Source organism: Trichoderma evansii, assembly GCF_050947405.1.
Source record: "Trichoderma evansii strain SZMC 28006 chromosome Unknown GGI43scaffold_17, whole genome shotgun sequence".
Taxonomy (NCBI): domain Eukaryota; kingdom Fungi; phylum Ascomycota; class Sordariomycetes; order Hypocreales; family Hypocreaceae; genus Trichoderma; species Trichoderma evansii.
In genome coordinates this window covers 380,798-398,793 of record NW_028145189.1, presented here as the reverse complement: position 1 = coordinate 398,793, position 17,996 = coordinate 380,798, and the positions used below count along the sequence as shown (strand labels likewise).

The window sequence follows — 17,996 nt, the reverse complement described above, 5'->3', positions numbered from 1 at the left end:
TAGTGCTTCTATCTAGTGCTTCCATCACGCTCTTGACTCGTGAGATCTTCGCTCAACTTCTCCCAGCGTAGAAAAGACTCGCCGGCATTTTGCCAAAAACATCCTAATCTCTTCTTCATCTAATCTAGCTGTTCAGTCATTTCATTTCTTTTTGCTTGCTTCCAGCGACCGAGGCATCCGAACCTCAAAGCTCGACACTGCTCAGCTTGCTCAGCTTCCGATCCCCAAATCAGATCCTCCACAGCCATGTCAACGGCAGCCCGGCGTCGTTTGATGCGCGACTTCAAGGTATGTCTAGCATAGCCTTGATTTGCCTGACTTTTGACTCTTTTACACCCTCTAACTATTCATTCAGCGCATGCAAACCGATCCTCCTGCTGGAGTTTCAGCCTCTCCCATTCCCGATAATGTGATGACCTGGTTGGTTTGCCCCTCATCTCTCCGCTGTCGGCAGAGAACTTGTAAAGACCCAGCTCCTAACCACGTCTCTTTCCAGGAACGCCGTAATCATCGGCCCCGCGGACACACCTTTTGAAGATGGCACATTCCGACTCGTCATGCAGTTCGAAGAGCAATACCCCAACAAGCCTCCCCAGGTCAAATTTATAAGCCAGATGTTCCACCCCAACGTATATGCGACTGGCGAGCTGTGCTTGGACATTCTGCAAAACCGATGGAGTCCGACGTATGATGTTGCTGCTGTTTTGACCAGCATCCAGAGGTATGGGCACAAATATTTGTGATGGAGTGGATTATAAATCATTTACTGTCCATTCTTGACTTGATGGATTCTTGGCTGACTTGGAACGATTTACTGCGTAGTTTACTGAACGATCCCAACACCGGTTCACCGGCGAACGTCGAGGCCTCGAATCTCTACAAGGATAACCGAAAAGAATATACCAAGCGTGTCCGAGCAACTGTCGAGAGCAGCTGGGAAGATTAAAAAGGATTATATCAAGATGAAGTGCGCAGAGCAGATGTGTGCCCAAGGCCTCATACGATGCCTGGGTCTACTATTTCTTCGCTTCCGCATCTGAATTCGGATTATGAACTCAGCTCGCCCGATCTTTTGATATGATACGCTGTCCACGAGAGACTGGAGCTTGGTAGAAAGGAGAAGATTCATTGCAGGCGTTTTGGTGCACGAGATTGAACTGGTTATACCAAGGGAAGGAGGATCAATGTTCGCTTTCTCACGATTTTTGGTTTTATTTTCTCCTACAGTATTCTAGCGTTTGTTTTTGGCATCCTCGCCATCATGGTGAAGATGACCCTGGCGAACGAGATATAGGTAGTTGTTAAGCGGCGATGAAATTGCCAAATGATTTTTTAATCTTTCTTTTTCTCTTTCATCACATGAACACAAAGTGGCATATATTCTATAAGATGATGGCAGCATGTTTGGTGACTGAATGTTCGCCTCAACAGCCATATTTCCCTCCTTTTTCAACAGAGCCTACAGCTTGTTTAGCAGACCGACTTTCTTATTGGGATAGTATCTGGCCATTTACATGAATAGCATAGAATAGGCATTGAGTGAGATTTCGGGTCTGCTTCTCACTACGATTCAGCCACTCACATGCGTCTGCACCAAGTTGGGCCAACCCAACGCCAATCCATCGCCTGTATCAGCCACCGGCCACTAGCCACTCAGACAACGCTGAGAGCTTCCTCATCATGACACGCTAAGACCAAAGAGAACACGGTTGACTGCAATCCAGCCCCTGACAGACTCGACGACGATTTTTTTTGGTTCCCACTGACGCTGAGAAGACGGAAAAGACATGGCATCATAAGACGCCAAAAACAAGGAGATGTCAGATAGTACCACTAAATAATGATGACCATTTATTTAATAAATGTTGTATATTTATTTTTTATTTTATTTTTAGAATGCTCTGGTATTTTGCTATATACTGTAATAAGCTCCCCTAGATCCAGGCACACGTTAGTATTACAGGTGGCACCTCTTTAGGCGGCTGACCTCCAACAAACAGCCCCTCACCCTCCTCATCTTCAGGGCTTCTGACGGCACCTTCAACCACCACGCGGCGACTGTTTTTAGCGCGCTTGTCACCCTCTAAACAACCACATTGGCCCTGAACTTTTGGGTCCCCCCGCCAGCCCTTCCCAGACCGCCGTTCCTATTGCATCCCTAGAACCTCTTTTTGTCTTTGTCTTGGTTTTTTTTAAACCTTTCTCTTTTTCCTTATTCTTCTTATTCTCTCCCCCTTTTCCCCTTTAACACTGATCCTGCGGCGGGGTTTTTGTTTCTCGTCGTCGTTCGCAGCTTCGGTTAGCGATTGACCGTCTTTGTTTTGTTTCTTCTTTTTTGAGCCCCTCTCTCCGTCCTCGGTGGAGCAGCTATCGGAGCCCGCCATTTGGGATCAAGAGACAAGAGAGTCTCTCCTTGGAGATAGCGACTTCTCCTCTTCCCAAGATCGACGGCCTTGCTTGATATCGATCCAACTGCCCAACGCCAACCGCCCATCATGTCAAACAACACTATCAAGGTCGTCGCCCGGTTCAGGCCCCAGAACCGGGTGGAAATCGAATCGGGCGGCAAGCCAATCGTTGCCTTCAGCTCGGACGATACTTGCACACTTGACGTATGGCTGTCCTCTATCTGAATGATCAAAGCTCACTGCAGAGCCCCGATGGTGAAAGCTCTCCGCTAACCGTGGCCATGCTTGTTATAGTCCAAAGAGGCGCAGGGTTCCTTCACCTTCGACCGAATCTTTGACATGTCATGTAAACAACAAGACATCTTCGACTACTCCATTCGCCCAACCGTCGACGACATTCTCAATGGCTACAACGGTACTGTTTTTGCCTACGGCCAGACCGGTGCTGGTAAATCATATACCATGATGGGCAACATGGACGACCCCGAGCAGAGGGGTGTTATTCCGCGCATTGTCGAGCAAATCTTTGCCAGCATCATGTCCAGCCCTAGCACTATCGAATACACTGTCCGTGTCAGCTACATGGAAATTTACATGGAAAAGATTCGTGATCTGCTGGCCCCTCAAAACGACAATTTGCCCATTCATGAAGAGAAGAACCGCGGAATTTACGTCAAGGGCCTCCTAGAAATCTATGTCTCTAGCGTCCAAGAGGTGTACGAGGTGATGAGGAGAGGAGGTAATGCCCGAGTCGTCTCTGCCACCAACATGAACGCAGAGTCATCACGATCTCACTCCATCTTCGTCGTTACCATTACCCAGAAGAACGTTGAGACTGGTTCGGCCAAGAGCGGTCAGCTGTTCTTGGTCGATTTGGCTGGTAGTGAAAAGGTTGGCAAGACGGGTGCCAGCGGCCAGACGCTTGAGGAAGCCAAGAAGATCAACAAAAGTTTGAGTGCCTTGGGTATGGTCATCAACGCCCTGACCGATGGCAAATCTCACTTTGTTCCCTATCGAGATTCTAAATTGACCCGTATTCTACAAGAATCTCTGGGTGGTAACAGTCGAACAACTCTCATCATCAACTGCTCTCCCAGTAGTTACAACGACGCTGAAACCTTGGGAACGCTGAGATTCGGTACCAGAGCAAAGTCTATCAAGAACAAAGCCAAGGTCAATGCCGAGCTCAGCCCGGCGGAGCTCAAGGCTCTGCTCAAGAAAGCCCAAGGCCAAGTCACCAATTTCGAATCTTACATCTCCAATCTCGAGGGCGAAATTCAATTGTGGCGAGCTGGAGAGTCTGTGCCCAAAGAGAAGTGGGTTCAGGCCACTGCCGAGGGTGTTACCGCAGCCAAGGCCGAAGCAAGAGCGCCACGGCCCTCAACTCCTTCACGGCTTACAGAAAGCCGTTCAGAGACTCCTACCGCTGCTGATCGCGCTGGTACCCCCAGTATAACGCTAGAGAAGGATGAGCGGGAAGAGTTCCTCCGCCGCGAAAATGAGCTGCAAGATCAGCTTACAGAGAAAGAATCGCTGGCTGCGACAGCTGAGAAGCAACTTCGCGAAACCAAAGAGGAGCTTTCCTTCTTAAAGGACCATGATAGCAAAATAGGCAAGGAGAATGAGAAGCTGACGACAGAGGTGAACGAATTCAAGATGCAGTTGGAGCGGCTAAATTTCGAGGGCAAAGAGGCTCTGATCACCATGGATGCTCTCAAAGAAGCCAATTCAGAACTCACCACTGAACTGGATGATATGAAGCAGCAGCTGCTGGACGCCAAGATGAGCGCTAAGGAGACGGGTGCTGCCCTTGACGAGAAGGAAAAGAAGAAGGCAGAGAAGATGGCCAAGATGATGGCTGGTTTCGAACTCGGAACAGATGTGTTCAGCGAGAATGAGCGGTCTATTGCTGAAACAATTAAGCACATTGATGCTCTGCTCGAACAGAGCACAATCGGAGATCACATTGCACCAGACGAGTTTAAGTCCCTCCGAGCAAAGATGGTCGAGACTCAGGGCATTGTGAGGCAAGCAGAGCTGTCCATGTACAGTGGATCATCTAACGATCAGGATGCCCGACGGAGGCAGGAGCTTGAGTCTAGGCTGGAGGCATTGCAGCAGGAATATGAGGATGTGTTGACGCGCAATCTCAGCGAGGCCGATGTTGACGAGGTCAAGGCACGACTACAAGCCGTATTAGACAAACGCGACAAGTCTGAGGTACAACTTGCCGAAGAGCTCAGGGTCGATCTAAACCAGAAGGCCTCTGAGAACGCAAGGATGAAGACTCTCATCGAGGAGCTTCAGCAGCGTGTCAAGGCTGGCCCTGCCAGTGCCGGTGCCATGGCCAACGGCAAGACCGTCCAACAGCAGATTGCTGAGTTTGACGTGATGAAGAAGAGCCTCATGCGAGACTTGCAGAACCGCTGCGAGCGTGTCGTCGAGCTGGAGATTTCCCTTGACGAGACCCGCGAGCAGTACAACAATGTGCTGCGGACATCCAACAACCGTGCTCAGCAGAAGAAGATGGCCTTTTTGGAAAGGAATTTGGAGCAGCTCACTCAAGTCCAGCGCCAGCTGGTTGAGCAGAACTCTTCCTTGAAGAAGGAGGTGGCCATCGCAGAGCGTAAACTCATTGCGAGAAACGAGCGTATCCAGAGCCTGGAGAGCCTGCTGCAAGACAGCCAGGAGAAGATGGCGACTGCCAATCACAAGTATGTATCACCCGTTATCCCCCCCTTTCTTTCTTTCTCTGTGACGGTAGTGCATCAATGTACTGCTAGTAAAAGAAACATGATAAAACGCTTGGTGCTGACCTAGACTCCCCCCTATCTAGGTTCGAGGTCCAACTTGCTTCCGTCAAGGAGCGCCTCGAGGCTGCCAAAGCTGGCAGCACCCGCGGCCTTGCTGGTGCCGGTGGCTTCAGCTTCTCCGGCGCCGGTAGCCGCATCGCCAAGCCTCTGCGCGGCGGCGGCGGTGATGCCCCTTCGACCCCCACAATCCAAGGCGGCGATGGAACCAGCAGCAAGCGCGGTAGTTGGTTCTTCAACAAGTCGTAGATTTTTTTAAACCTACGTTCTTCTGGAGCGGCGTTATGAAATACACTAGATGCGAGGTTTTTTTAAACTACACACACTTAGAAACCACCATACCAACAAAACTCTGAACCCCTTAACCCTCAACCCTCCTCTCTCTTCCTCTCACTCACTCTTCTCTTTGTCCACTCTTATTTTTCTCTCACTCTTTCTTCTCTACCACGCACATGCCCTGCTGACTTTGCTGGTTAAGGCTTTATCCGTTTTTGATTTCTTCTTTTGCCTTATATCTTTTGATATGTCTTGCTCTTACTTCTTCTCCCCCCTATCTCTTATCTGCATTTTGAAAGTTTGGAACAAGAGATTGACGAAGGAGAGGGGCACTGCGAATGATGCGTGCCTCCTTCTCGCAAGCTATATACATTATTGCGTGTGTGTGAAGTCAGGGGAGTGATGATGAATGACGATTGTTGGATTCTGGGTCTTTTTTTCTTTACGAATTTTTTACCTGATGGTTACATGTTTGAATGAATTATAAGAGCTTGGCACGAACGAAATGCAGTGAATGAGCAAAGAAAGACAGAGATGGAAATGAACCGAAGAGAAAAAGAGAAAAATGGGAAGTGGGTGGGTTAGAGAGATTTCTACTGTTGGAGTTACGCGGTTGGGGGAGGGATATATTTATATATATGATAAAGACGTCACGCATGAAAGAATAAAGAGTTAAAGAACACATGAGATATTAAAACAGATTCTTTTTTTATTTTATGAAAAGTATAAGTATCGTGTGCATATATCATGAGTAGTTTACCAAGTTGGTGATGTGGGACGTGGCTTCAACCATGAAAGCCGCAGTATGAATTGTTAGTAGACGTTTAAACTTATTGCCAACAAGCGAGCAGACAAACAAGCAATTTAGGTGCTCTTTGAGCCGAAGCTCAACAGGAGCAGGGCAGTAGGAATGATTATGGCCCAAGAAAGGATCATGGTAGCCGTAACGACGCCAAAAATCTTGGCGTAAAGGATGACGACGCGTCTCCAAGCAGCCTTGGAAAAGGTAGACCAGGCGTTGGCAATGGTGGCGTAGCCCAGGCCGCCTACTACTGCAGGCTCAACCTTGCCATCGAAAGATCGGTCGAAGGGGATGATGGGGTCCTCGTCCTCGGGGAGGAGTGAGGCCTGAATCCTAACTAGCACGACGCGGGCGGGAATGATGACAACGACCCACAGCATTGTGCTGAGAAGGAAGTACACGCCTGCCTTGATCATATAAGAGATTTTGTGTTCGTTGAAGTCGGTAGGGACGTTGCCAGAGCCCCATTTCATGAAAGACGGGGCGTCAAAGCCGATCAAGTAGCACAGCCCGATGGGAACCCATTGGTGCACTTGGGTGGCAACCCAGTAAAGCACAACGGGCTTCCAAGTAGCATTAAAGGCGCGCTTAAAGGGAGGCAGGCGGCGCCAAAATCTTCGAGGAGAAGGGTGCGAGATGACAATGTGAACCCAAGCAGTGGCGTATTGAACCATGACCAAGGACGCCAGCAACTGGGCGAAGGGCCTAGCAGGAAACCAAGAGAAGAATGAGGCGACAATGCCACTGAGGACATTCTGGGCCAGAAGACACATGAATCCACGGAAGTTGGCTCGGAAGCCGCCATACGAGGTGAGAAGGCGGTTGATGGAGCGAAGAGAAGAGGTCACAGTTCGAGGGGCGCCATCGGTAGGCTTGGGGCCACCAGCAGTGGCCTCTTCATCATCTCCGTTGCTAGGAAGGGGCTCGTAGGCAGGAGGGTTCTCATCTTCAATGATGGTGAAGACAGGGTAGATGTAGAGCAGGGTATATTGAACCTATGTGTTGGTGTTAGTGGAAACTTGTTTCACCTGCACTCTGAAGTTGCAGAGAACACAATGACACTCACCAGAAGTGAAATGGGAATCAGGATAATGGCCTGAACAAGAATTATAGGCCAGCCCCAAGCGGGCATATGGAACTCGACAGGTTCTCCCGCTCCCTCTTGAACGGTCCAAGTCATGGTGGCGGAATGTTCGGACAAGTACGAAATCGAAATTTCAGAGATGCAAACGATGACGCAGGTACAGAGACCCTAAGAGTGTCGCGATGAACACGCGATATGGACAAGTATTCCGTTCAGCTTTCCAGCTGCGAAATACCGGAACAGATGGAAGAGAATGTAAAAAAGAGCAAGGCTAAAGAAGGAAACGATTATTTGCGCTGATGGTTGGGAAAAACAGAGGCTTATAAGCCAGAGGAATCCCGGTGGGCTGTTTGGCAAAGGGACCACCCCAGTTCAAACGGCCTAGGCAGCACTGCCCTCCACCACGGCAAAAAGCTCGTGTATGAGCGCGCGTTAGCCTCTAGCAGAAGACTAGCTAGCCACGGCCGCAAAGCCTTCACTGCCCAGACGTATCGGCCATTTCTACTTCGGGACAGCAACCTAATATATGAGGGGCGCCAGCCCGGCCTTTGCCCAAAACAGTACTCTCGGGCTCTTATTTTCTTTTCTTGGTGCACGAATTACATCAGCTGCGGAATGCATTGTCGGCGCGTAGCTTAGATGAGTGCATATTATAAGGTTGCAATGGTGTGTATCAGGTACATTGCGCTACGCTGCTGTCCGTCTCAACGATTTGCTTTGCTGTGTATTCCTAATCTCAATGGTTTGTTGCTGGATCGCCTTCACGATCAATTGGCCCGTGTATCCACAGCAATCTTGTCTCGGCACTGAGCCATCGCGAGTCAGCGGCTATCGAGGTCCAGCAAGCGCTGCCAAAGTGGATGGGCTCTAGAACGGGAAGTGAGAGAAAAAAGTCAGCAGCGGCCGTTCGTCACGTAGTCATCCTGGTAAAATACCGAAAAGTCCGCATTATTAGAGAGATAAGCGAAAAGTAGCTGAAGATGGCGTATCTAAAGATAGTAAGTCAGAAAGAAGAGAAGAAGAAGTTAAAAGTAAAGAAACGAAGACGAATTAAGTATCTTGTAAGTCTTGGCGAAAAAACAATGGCAGGATGCTATGGGCGGTTCTTTCCATAGTTGTTGCTAGACGCGGTAGGCAGGCACAGGCACAGGCGACAGCGCCCCGCAGCTTCCTTAAACATAGCTGGGGTGGGGCTGCGTCTATTGTCTAGTATTTGGTGCAAGACATTGACAGCGTACCAGTTTATTCCAAGATGTACTTTGCACGACGCATTGCCTGCGATTGTACATTCCTTTCTTAGCTGACTGATTTACTAAGATACCATCCACTGGGGTATTGGGTGGGAGAGTGAGCAGTACCTTTACTTACGCGGGAGTCCATCACTTTATATCGCATCGCATCGCATCGCATCACCAATAGAAGCCGGTAGTCTTATTACAAAATTCAAGACGCCCGTGATCCTTCAGCTGAGCCCAAAATGTCAGCTCCCTCCATTCCCAACTTGCTCTCTCTCCGGGGCAGAGGCGGCGGTCGGGGCCGAAGCCGGGGCCGGGGGCAAGGACTTGGAGGCGGTAGCGGCTCCGAATCTCGTGGCAAGGCTCATGATGCGACGATCCAGGGCACCGACACCGATGCGGCCGTATCAAGGCTGAGTGCTGTCGATATGGGATATCTCAGCGATCCGTACGCACGGTATTTCGTGTCCAGCCTGGGCGGCCCTCCAGCGAGACGGTTTCCCATTATCAACCGAGGTTAGTTGTGATGACTATTTCATTTCATTCTCTTCTTTTTTCCTTTTCGTCATGTAAACATATATACTACAACTCAACTCACACACCGCTGCAGGAACATATACACGTACAGCAGCTATAGATCATCTAGTCCACTCGTTCCTGTTTGGAGCTACTGAAGTAGCACCAGGGCAAGCTGTTGCCACGAAGCAAATTGTGTCTCTAGGTGCCGGTACCGATACAAGGCCCTTTCGACTCTTTGGTCAGGAGAATCAGGGCCAACCGAATCTTATCTACCATGAGATTGATTTCTCAGTAACCAGCGCCAAGAAGCTCAAGACAGTTGAAGGAGTGCCGTCACTGGCGAGCATCTTGGCCAACCGCTCAACAGGAGAGACCAGTGACTGGTCGAGCAAGCCACCAAATGGAGAGTATTATTGCCACGGGCTCGACATTCGGCAGCTATCACCCACATCTACAGAGACGCTGCCCGGACTTCGCACTGATATTCCCACTCTCATTTTATCAGAATGCTGCCTCTGCTACCTCTCTCGGGAAGAATCGGATGGAGTGCTTGAATATCTTACTTCCAGAATACCCAATACAGCAGTCGTGATTTACGAGCCAGTTAACCTAGGAGATCCTTTTAGCGACACCATGGTGTCGAATTTGGCAGCAAGGAACATTCACATGCCCAGTCTCGGGCAGCGCAGGAACGAAGCAGACGAAGCAGCTCGTCTTAAGAGGATAGGATTTGAGACTACCCGTCAATTGACAATTGATCGTATATGGACTAAATGGGTAAATGCCGAGGAAAAGGAGAGAGTTGATAGGCTCGAAGGGCTCGATGAAGTTGAAGAGTGGCAGCTACTTGCGGGACACTACATGATTGTCTGGAGTTTTAGGGGGGATGGGTTTGAGGGATGGCGAGCCATTGAGTAAAAAGAATACATGATAAATCGATACAGCATGCGGGTTTAATATTCCCCGTCACTGCTGTATTCGTTCAATGACAAATTTTGCCTCATAATCATTGCTATAAGCAGTGATGATGCACTTTGTCGCATATTACACATTATTTTTCAGCGTCTTACTGCTAAGCTGTGATACACCGAAATACATCACGTGACTTGTCACGATAAATGGGTGTGCATTTAGCAGATGGTCAGCATATTCTGAGGGGGGTGTATTTAGCATACCTCGCTGCCAACGAATCCGACTCCGATTCTGTCGCGTTGGGGCCTCTTCATCTCAACCTTGACTGTCTCCTACTCATCGTCACTATCTTCTCTTTGTTTAGATTTGGGGGTTTTGCCGTTGCTTGAATTCGGTTTACAAGGATCAGCTCCAATATATCGCCTCTGTCGCTCCTCTTCACGCCCTCCCCTCCCTTTTGGGTTCATACAATCGAATAGTTCTTTGTAAGCGACTTGGACGGATTCTCATTTTGGCCAAACCTGCGGCAGTCGCTCTTCATCGATTGCGGAAGCCCACCCCAGCAATCCCGGTTCTTTCGTTTGGATACATGAAAACACTTATTCTTGTTCGCCTTTTCGCTTGAAATACCGAGCTTCGGGAACGACTACGGACTTTTTCGAGGGGGGCGCACGATTGACGCTGTTCTGAAGGGAGAAGCCGCTGGACGCGCTTTGTCCTACTTACAGGCTTTGGGCCTGATTACTACAGAAAGAGAAGGAAATTCATTACTTATTAGAAATTCGAAAGGATGGCGGAATCAAGTACCGCCAAGGCGTATAAATATCGCCAAGAAATCAGTCAGGTGAGATACCGTCTACTTTCACTTGCACCGGAGCTTTTTTTGAGGAGCGATGAGTCTCAGAAGTCTGGGAATTCATTATGATGATGGCGACGACAGTTGATACCATGACAGTATGACGCCTATTATCAAGTCATCCAATTGCGCATATGTCATTTCATTACCTTGGCCAGGCTAGACTCTCTTATATGCTGGTCACCTTTGATAAGTGAGCCGTTTTGAAATCTTGTCGATGGAAAAAAGGGGGGTGTGGCATTCACATTCTTCTTCCTACTTTCTTTGAGAACAGTTCAGCCAGTCTCATTTGCCATGACTGGCTACTTAATAATATCCTTCATGGCCAGCGTCATGAATGGAATGAGGAAAATGCACCAGCGATCTCAAGATCATAATCATACATACAACCGCATCCTTCAACATCAACACCTGGCAAGGCCGTGTCTACCAGTTGCACCACAATTACAGCCAAGTGGCAAGCCTCAGTCAACTCCTATAAATTCTATGCAGACTTAGTTTCACCTTCATTAAATCTCATCTTTCTCTTCACCTCCTCTTCACTTGAATTTTGCTACAAGGCCCTCGGCCTTACCCCTACTCAACTATGAGTGATCGATACTTCTACGTCAATGGGCGACGATATCGCATGCGAGCTGGATTTCTGTCTCGTCTTTCCAAACGAGCTATAACGATTGACTCTTTCCAACAGATGATGTACGTTTCTGGCGAAACAACCGAGCCGTCAATAGAAACAACTGGTATCATCGAAGATATCGTCCGGCAGCAGGTCATCGAACTAGTACGTCAACCGCTTTTACCGTTTGCACCTCTATCATATAAATTTAACTAAAATTCTTTTAGCTACGCAACTGCACTGAGCTTGCCGCCCGTCGTGGTTCAAAATCGATCAGCACTAACGACCTCATCTTTCAAATCCGCCACGACCAAGCCAAAGTATCTCGTCTGCGCACATTCCTCTCTTGGAAAGACGTCCGTAAAAACGTCAAGGATTCTGACGACAAAGGCGCAGACGCAGATATCGCTGCTGGTGATGATGCTGTCGGCGGTGTCGTCCCTGGAGGCCCCGTAGACGAAGCGGCCAAGAAGAATAAAAAGGCCAAGGTCGGTCTCCCATGGGAACCCGCGTCTTTCTACTCTGTCGAAGTCCCCGAGCGCGACGACGAAGAAGACGAAGAGGAAGAAGAGATGAACTACATCACCCTCCAGCGTCTACGCAAAGCCGACGAGCGCACCAAAGTCATGACTCGAGAAGAGTACGTGACATGGTCCGAATATCGTCAAGCATCCTTCACTTGGCGCAAGGGCAAGCGTTTCCGCGAATGGGCCGGCTTTGGTGTCGTCACCGACAGCAAACCTTCGGACGATATCGTCGATATCCTTGGTTTTCTCACCTTCGAAATGGTCCAGACTCTCACCGAAGTCGCCCTCAAGGTCAAGGAGCAAGAGGACATGGCCCGCGCTCAGACCGGCGCTCTAGTCGAGGGTGGCACGAGCAAGAAGCGCAAGCTCCAGCAGGGCCTCTTCGATCCCCCTAGTGAGGGCCGCACGCCCATCGAGCCAAGACACGTTCAGGAGGCCTTCCGGCGGTTCCAGCAAAGACCCAAGAAAACGCGTGCCATGCTCAACATTACGAGACTGTCACAACATACGACTCTCAATATTATTTAGACTTTTTCCCCCACTTCTTGTTTCGCTTTGGTTGCTTCTCTCTCTCTCTCTTTTTTTTTTCCCTCCTCTGTCTTTTGCTCAAAGTATTCTTTATTTTGGGGGACTCGCAATCAGTTTCTTAGTCTTATATAGTTTGCCTATAGTCTGCTTTTTCTCTCTTTTGCTTTCCCTCTCGTTTCAACTTGGAGTTTTGAGGCTATTCTGACCCGGTATAATATACGCTTGCAGAGGGTGTTGGGCTTACAGATACATAATGAAGGACAATGGATCTGAGAAATTGGTCTTTTGACGACTGTATGATGGATAAATTGGTTTCTTTTGCAAAGTCAGTTGAAAGAGTTTAGCGCGGTCGCTATTATTGTTGTCGTGTCGTTTATCAGCGACGGGCAATGCCAAATAAAGTGATTAAATGTATATAAATTCTATAAAGTGGTATATGTGAAATGCAAGCTCATCATTACCATCTCATACAAATTAGTTTTATCTTTTCTGATCTAGATCCAAACTCTCATACTTCCTTTACAGGTGGGGTATATATCGTCTTTTCGCTTCATCAAAAAGAAAAATGAAAACAAAAACGTCGCATAATGAGTAAGAACACGCTTGCTTCGAAAAATAGAAAGATTCATGCTAGGAAGAAAAATATTCTCCCATTTTCCATTACGCATTTCAAGGTCCAGCAGTTGAATCTGGCCGCATGCTGGTGATCGCGAATGACGCCCTCCTGACGGCTTCGTTTCCTTGCCATAGCCGAGAGTTGACCCTCTGCAAGCTGGCAGGTATTTCTTCCAAATTCTCTCCGAAAATGCTTCCTCTTCTGTAGGAAGGTCGTCGCGCTGCAGCAACTCCTCTTCTTGGTCTCTGGTTGACTCTATCTGTTTGAGCGGTAGCCAAAGCAACCCGCCTCAAGACCGAATCGGGGAGCTCTCCTGGCTCCTCTGGAACGGCAATGTCACTATGCTGAGTTGTTAATGAGCTGCTGGACTCGTTTGTAGGAGCCACAGTTACAGATTCCTGGCGAGAGTCGGCCATTTGTGCATAATGTTGATACTTGGGCTTTTCCAACATTCCCGAGCGGAATGCATTCACTCCCACTAACATCTTGACCAGCTCAACCAATTCCTCCAAATACTCAATAATTTCCATCTGACCCGCAGTACTAGCGTTCCAAGACAGAAAGTTATGCTTAGTTATCAAGCGTGCCACCCTTTCGCTTGTCTGATCATCATATTCGCCCACGGTTTTGCCATGGCTAGCATGACTTACTGTGGGTGTTACTGGAGCTGACGTTGATGTTTGCGACGTGATAATATTACGGACTCTATGTATCAGCCGCAAATGTGCCAAGCGAGCTGATGGGATAAATTGAGGGAGCGGGAGCCATGTCGTCAACGCCTCATTAACGGAAAACAGCATCAAGGTGCAACTTGCCACCATGCTCCGACGGTATGTATAGACCTGTGGATTCAGGACTTCCAGCACTGAGGAGCCATACGCTGCCCGGAGCTGTACGACGTTGTCCATGCGGTCGATTACCTGGTGAAGCACGTACACAATCTCCGTATATATCGGCGCAAGTTTCTTAAAGCTGCCCTTAAGTCTTGGTTCAGAAGAACAAAATGGCAAAAAAGTCTCAGCCGCAGCAAGTGAGGCTTGGGCCTTTTCTCGCAATTGATCGAAATGACGATGCTGTTTTAGACAGCGAGGATCAAGGAATTCCGGCTCATCGACGCCAACAGCTATGGCGCCCTGCATGCCCTGGATATGACGCACACAGGCAGATAAAGATTCAACCAAACGATCTCTGGCGCGCACAGGAGAGACAGACATCTCCACTAGAGTAGCGGTAACACCTCCAACCATAAAGGCTATGAGACGCTTGTAATAGACCTGTTCTGCTGGTTCTGTGCTATTCTCTGACGCTATGGAGATGGTCAGATATTTTTATGTGTAGAAAGAAGAAAAGAGGTGCAAGGCCATAGACTTACCTAGGGCAACCACATTGATTGATATAATGGCCGCTGCGCCAGCCTTGACGTATTTTGTCGCAACTTGGAAATAGCAGGAAGGTAGGAGCGTAAAAGCGAGAACCACAACAGTAATAGCCCTGCTCCCGCCTGCAATAACAAACGAGACGTATCCTGCTGTACAGCCAAGAACCAGCCCAACCATTCGGACAATAAAGGTGACCATGGACGTGCCAATGACCACTTCAAAGATAAATATCAGCTGAAGAGGTGCCCAAACGCCATGCACATCTCCGTACCACTGGTTCCAAGACGGTACAAAGGCCGGAAAGCTGACAAGAAAGATAGCCAAAGATAGTCTGAGTGCATAAGCAAGATCGTCAGAGTCTTGAGCCCATTCTAAGACATCTGCTGCCTTCCCTCGGAGCTTCAAAATCCAGCTATCAGGAGCATATTTCCTCTCATGCTCGTGTTTGGATTGCCGGTGCTTCTCCATTTTCCCTTTCGCCTGTCCTTTCTTTCCCTTCTTTTTGCTTTTTGCTTTTCTGCTTTTCAAGGCTCTCAGATATCTAGAGGTGGTTGTAGAGCCTGCTTCCTCATCAGTTATGCGCTCCTCTGGTTGTTCATCACTCTCCAGGATGCCGCTGGCGTCTTTCGGTTGAGATATAGATAATCTATTGCCGGCCAAATCTCCGCGTCGTGCAGCCTGCCTCGCGCCTTCTGGAAGAACCATTGAATCACGTTCTCCAGCAGTACGTAGCCACTTCCGAAGACTTGAATAGTGAGGGATCCAGATTCGCAATTTGTCATGGCGGCGCTGCCTCTGCTCCACTAAGTAGCGTGCATGGCGGAGCATATTCAAAATATGGGTTGAGGACTGGCGAAAGGCCAGAAGAAACGACGAGATGAGAAACGTCTCCATCCGAGGCATGAAATCGAGCAATTGGCCTGTCTCTTGCATTGCGACCAGCTTAAGCTGTTCGGTAGATTGCTTGTCAAATAATGCTAGGGCATCGGCGAAGAGGTCGATGCGCAGGTCAATCTCTTCTAAACGAATACCTCGAGGAGTAGGGGCACCAGAAGGTAGGGTGGGAACATCATAACAGTACGCTAGACAGGAAATAAGAAGAACCACTGCTGCATTCGTAGAGGCTTGGAATTCTTGTACAGGAGCTTGAAGCCGTATAACAATAGATTCAAGAAGCTCTGCGCTGCTCAGCTCGATTTGTCTATTCAATGTGGCGTAGTCGACTCTGCTCTGGGGGCCAACAGAGTTGCGTGCTCTCGACCTAGATCTTGTATGAGGGTTGACTTTCAGGTAAGCCTCTGGGGCACTGGTCGACGGCGTGGTTAATGCAGGGCTATATGTATTCTCTGGTGATAGTGCTGGATCATCGTTTGCCAAGTCGTTCTCTTCACGACCCTCATCATCAAGGACTATAAACTTGTTTTCACAAGCACCGATTAAGGTAATAATGCTCTGAGACAGACTGCTCATGAGATCAACGCTAATGAGTTTCATGTCACCGGGAGCAAGGGGTGAGATGGAAATCTCAAAATTGACTTCATTCTGTGCCGTTTTACATGTAGCGAGCTTAGATCGAATTGTAGGTTTGCTTTCCATTAAAGATGCAAGCGTGGTCGCATGCAGTGGTACCTTGGATGCCGTAGCTAGAGCCCTGACAGATCGAAAGGGATTCGGGAAAGCGGAGAAGAATTTGCGCCAGTAACGAATGATGGATTGTCTCTTTTGGCTCGTTTGCTGCTGCTCGATATCCCTGTCGTTAGTCACTATGATGCTGGGCATGCTGTCCTGGTTTCGATTTTCAACAGAGTCGCCTCCAGGGGTGGCGAACCAGTATGTTGCCCGCTCCAATGTGTTGGCCAATTCGGAGAGAGCGTTAATGGTAGAAGTTCCCAGATAACTGCCAGAAAATTCTGGGAATATGATAATGTTGGCAAAAAGCATAACACCAACGCCAATAAGAATTGGTGCGTAGATAGTTTCGTATAAGAGCGGCGTGGCCTTGGTTGGCGCCGTGAGTGTGGTTATTGCGGGCAGCATAACGAACAAGACCAATAAGAACAGTCGAGGACTCGATGACCTTATATAGCCGTGGAGCAAAATACACGCAAGATAGAACAGAGCTCGGATGGTATAAGCAGCGGGTTGGTTGTCATCATAGACCAAGCTCGCAAGGTATAAGCCCAGTATGCACCATGATAAGCCTAGGCCAGAGCCAAAGATAATCATGATGATGTTCTCAATGACAACGCCCAACCGCTGGCCTGGATGTGCAAAGGCAACTGTCATCGGAATAAGAAATGTTGACCAGCTTCTGATCTGGGGGAGAATAGCAATCGTAGTTGCAATTACACAGGCTATGAAATCCTTGAGAATCCGCTGCCAGAGATCCTTGGTCCCGCAGTCGCCCCAGAGGGAGACAACGAGCCTACGTAGAAGCTTTGCCATTGCCAAGTAGAGTAGGATTTCCTCGGTAGCCACATCATCCCTTGGATTCAAAGATTCTAAATCGTGGTTTTTGAGAAGTGTCGAGTGTCTGTCGCCAAAGACCGAGTCGGGGGAACTGGAGAGGCGAGCGGGAGACCCTCGGGAAGAAGATAAGGATTGCGAGCTTGCGGCTGTTAATCTGACGATGGCGGCGTGAAAATGCCAGGGTTAGACCTTTGTCTGTGAATTTTATTACATGGAGCTTTGAACTAGACTCCGATATCGTCAGAGGTGTGGGAAGAGGGCTAAGGGGACTGAGGCGCAAGAGAGAAGAGAGCAAGAAAGAGTAGAAATAGCGAAGAGGGGAGAAAGGCTAGAAGAATGAATCAGGATTTGACAGATGGAACGATTTCAGGGTTGGTGAGATCGACGATCGGTGTGAGGTCACGTCTTTTTTTTTCTTTTCCAGAGATGGAAGGAGTAGTCGGTCAAAAAAGGGCAGTAGCGAAGATCCATAAAGCTTATGCTGTACTGGAGATCGGGAGCTTAGGAGGGGCATGGAACAGGCCATTGAATGACTGAATGGGCCTGGTTTTTAGGCTACGGGTCGCCCGGTGGCGCTCTCCAGGCCCACCCCGTTAGGCGTCTCTATCACTATTAATAATTCTGATATCTTCTATAAAGGCTCTATCGAAGATGGTCAAAATGGAATCAATAGAGAATACATAGAGTTGTAGTATCTGCTAACGCACATGGCTAAGTTGAAGCAGTCTCCTATGATCGGCCTTACTATAAAACTGCTCATACTCCGCATTGCCTAACAGATAGGCAGAGCGCTATAGCATTGTTAGCAATAGGCCAGAGGCGCTATAATTGCGCTATAGCAGCACTTGAGCTTAAAATGTAGCCTATAATTACATTACTATGGAGCAGTGATACACAAAGATAAACTCAATGGAGATGGTCAGCAGTAAAAAGGAACAGCTCTAGGGGGAAATAATTTA

General features: G+C 48.6%; 7 protein-coding genes across 7 annotated transcripts; 5 read left to right on the top strand and 2 right to left on the bottom strand.

Annotated features, from left to right (window-relative positions):
* The first annotated feature begins 100 nt into the window (after window positions 1–100).
* GGI43DRAFT_117593 (E2 ubiquitin-conjugating protein RAD6) lies at window positions 101–1,129 on the top strand. The gene is made up of 4 exons (XM_083199001.1): window positions 101–288; window positions 356–420; window positions 497–721; window positions 823–1,129. Exons 1-4 carry the CDS (start codon window positions 247–249, stop codon window positions 944–946), a joined length of 456 nt encoding a protein of 151 aa, XP_083058338.1. The 5' UTR covers window positions 101–246; the 3' UTR covers window positions 947–1,129.
* A 909-nt stretch (window positions 1,130–2,038) lies between these two features.
* On the top strand, window positions 2,039–5,721 carry GGI43DRAFT_117548 (putative kinesin family protein (KinA)). The gene is made up of 3 exons (XM_083198998.1): window positions 2,039–2,612; window positions 2,703–5,122; window positions 5,245–5,721. Exons 1-3 carry the CDS (start codon window positions 2,496–2,498, stop codon window positions 5,465–5,467), a joined length of 2,760 nt encoding a protein of 919 aa, XP_083058337.1. The 5' UTR covers window positions 2,039–2,495; the 3' UTR covers window positions 5,468–5,721.
* Window positions 5,207–5,936, top strand: GGI43DRAFT_117558 (uncharacterized protein). The gene has a single exon (XM_083199000.1). It carries the CDS (start codon window positions 5,517–5,519, stop codon window positions 5,895–5,897), a length of 381 nt encoding a protein of 126 aa, XP_083058336.1. The 5' UTR covers window positions 5,207–5,516; the 3' UTR covers window positions 5,898–5,936.
* Window positions 5,937–6,268: 332 nt separating this feature from the next.
* Window positions 6,269–7,747, bottom strand: GGI43DRAFT_117556 (uncharacterized protein). The gene is made up of 2 exons (XM_083198999.1): window positions 7,363–7,747; window positions 6,269–7,291 (listed from the first exon to the last, which is right to left on the bottom strand). The coding sequence occupies exons 1-2, from the start codon at window positions 7,474–7,476 to the stop codon at window positions 6,359–6,361; spliced, it is 1,047 nt and encodes a 348-aa protein (XP_083058335.1). The 5' UTR covers window positions 7,477–7,747; the 3' UTR covers window positions 6,269–6,358.
* Window positions 7,748–8,607: 860 nt separating this feature from the next.
* Window positions 8,608–10,152, top strand: GGI43DRAFT_117500 (leucine carboxy methyltransferase). The gene is made up of 2 exons (XM_083198996.1): window positions 8,608–9,131; window positions 9,226–10,152. Exons 1-2 carry the CDS (start codon window positions 8,858–8,860, stop codon window positions 10,050–10,052), a joined length of 1,101 nt encoding a protein of 366 aa, XP_083058334.1. The 5' UTR covers window positions 8,608–8,857; the 3' UTR covers window positions 10,053–10,152.
* Window positions 10,153–10,294: 142 nt separating this feature from the next.
* GGI43DRAFT_411080 (transcription initiation factor IID, 18kD subunit-domain-containing protein) lies at window positions 10,295–12,999 on the top strand. Its single transcript, XM_083206678.1, has 3 exons — window positions 10,295–10,890; window positions 11,594–11,683; window positions 11,746–12,999. The coding sequence occupies exons 1-3, from the start codon at window positions 10,837–10,839 to the stop codon at window positions 12,571–12,573; spliced, it is 972 nt and encodes a 323-aa protein (XP_083058333.1). The 5' UTR covers window positions 10,295–10,836; the 3' UTR covers window positions 12,574–12,999.
* On the bottom strand, window positions 12,908–17,193 carry GGI43DRAFT_117536 (uncharacterized protein). The gene is made up of 2 exons (XM_083198997.1): window positions 14,562–17,193; window positions 12,908–14,495 (listed from the first exon to the last, which is right to left on the bottom strand). The coding sequence occupies exons 1-2, from the start codon at window positions 17,011–17,013 to the stop codon at window positions 13,243–13,245; spliced, it is 3,705 nt and encodes a 1,234-aa protein (XP_083058332.1). The 5' UTR covers window positions 17,014–17,193; the 3' UTR covers window positions 12,908–13,242.
* Window positions 17,194–17,996: the final 803 nt, after the last annotated feature.

Bases quoted from the DNA above. Each gene is read 5' to 3' on its own strand.
- GGI43DRAFT_117593 (XM_083199001.1), top strand. From the start codon at position 247: ATGTCAACGGCAGCCCGGCGTCGTTTGATGCGCGACTTCAAG. The intron at 289-355 runs GTATGTCTAGCA...CTATTCATTCAG, and splicing joins GTTTGATGCGCGACTTCAAG to CGCATGCAAACCGATCCTCC. The intron at 421-496 runs GTTGGTTTGCCC...GTCTCTTTCCAG, and splicing joins CCCGATAATGTGATGACCTG to GAACGCCGTAATCATCGGCC.
- GGI43DRAFT_117548 (XM_083198998.1), top strand. From the start codon at position 2,496: ATGTCAAACAACACTATCAAGGTCGTCGCCCGGTTCAGGCCCCAGAAC. The intron at 2,613-2,702 runs GTATGGCTGTCC...TGCTTGTTATAG, and splicing joins ACGATACTTGCACACTTGAC to TCCAAAGAGGCGCAGGGTTC. The intron at 5,123-5,244 runs GTATGTATCACC...CCCCCTATCTAG, and splicing joins ATGGCGACTGCCAATCACAA to GTTCGAGGTCCAACTTGCTT.
- GGI43DRAFT_117558 (XM_083199000.1), top strand. From the start codon at position 5,517: ATGCGAGGTTTTTTTAAACTACACACACTTAGAAACCACCATACCAAC.
- GGI43DRAFT_117556 (XM_083198999.1), bottom strand. From the start codon at position 7,476: ATGACTTGGACCGTTCAAGAGGGAGCGGGAGAACCTGTCGAGTTCCAT. The intron at 7,292-7,362 runs GTGAGTGTCATT...ACCAACACATAG, and splicing joins TGATTCCCATTTCACTTCTG to GTTCAATATACCCTGCTCTA.
- GGI43DRAFT_117500 (XM_083198996.1), top strand. From the start codon at position 8,858: ATGTCAGCTCCCTCCATTCCCAACTTGCTCTCTCTCCGGGGCAGAGGC. The intron at 9,132-9,225 runs GTTAGTTGTGAT...ACACCGCTGCAG, and splicing joins GTTTCCCATTATCAACCGAG to GAACATATACACGTACAGCA.
- GGI43DRAFT_411080 (XM_083206678.1), top strand. From the start codon at position 10,837: ATGGCGGAATCAAGTACCGCCAAGGCGTATAAATATCGCCAAGAAATC. The intron at 10,891-11,593 runs GTGAGATACCGT...TCTTTCCAACAG, and splicing joins ATCGCCAAGAAATCAGTCAG to ATGATGTACGTTTCTGGCGA. The intron at 11,684-11,745 runs GTACGTCAACCG...AAATTCTTTTAG, and splicing joins GGCAGCAGGTCATCGAACTA to CTACGCAACTGCACTGAGCT.
- GGI43DRAFT_117536 (XM_083198997.1), bottom strand. From the start codon at position 17,013: ATGGCAAAGCTTCTACGTAGGCTCGTTGTCTCCCTCTGGGGCGACTGC. The intron at 14,496-14,561 runs GTAAGTCTATGG...CCATCTCCATAG, and splicing joins AATCAATGTGGTTGCCCTAG to CGTCAGAGAATAGCACAGAA.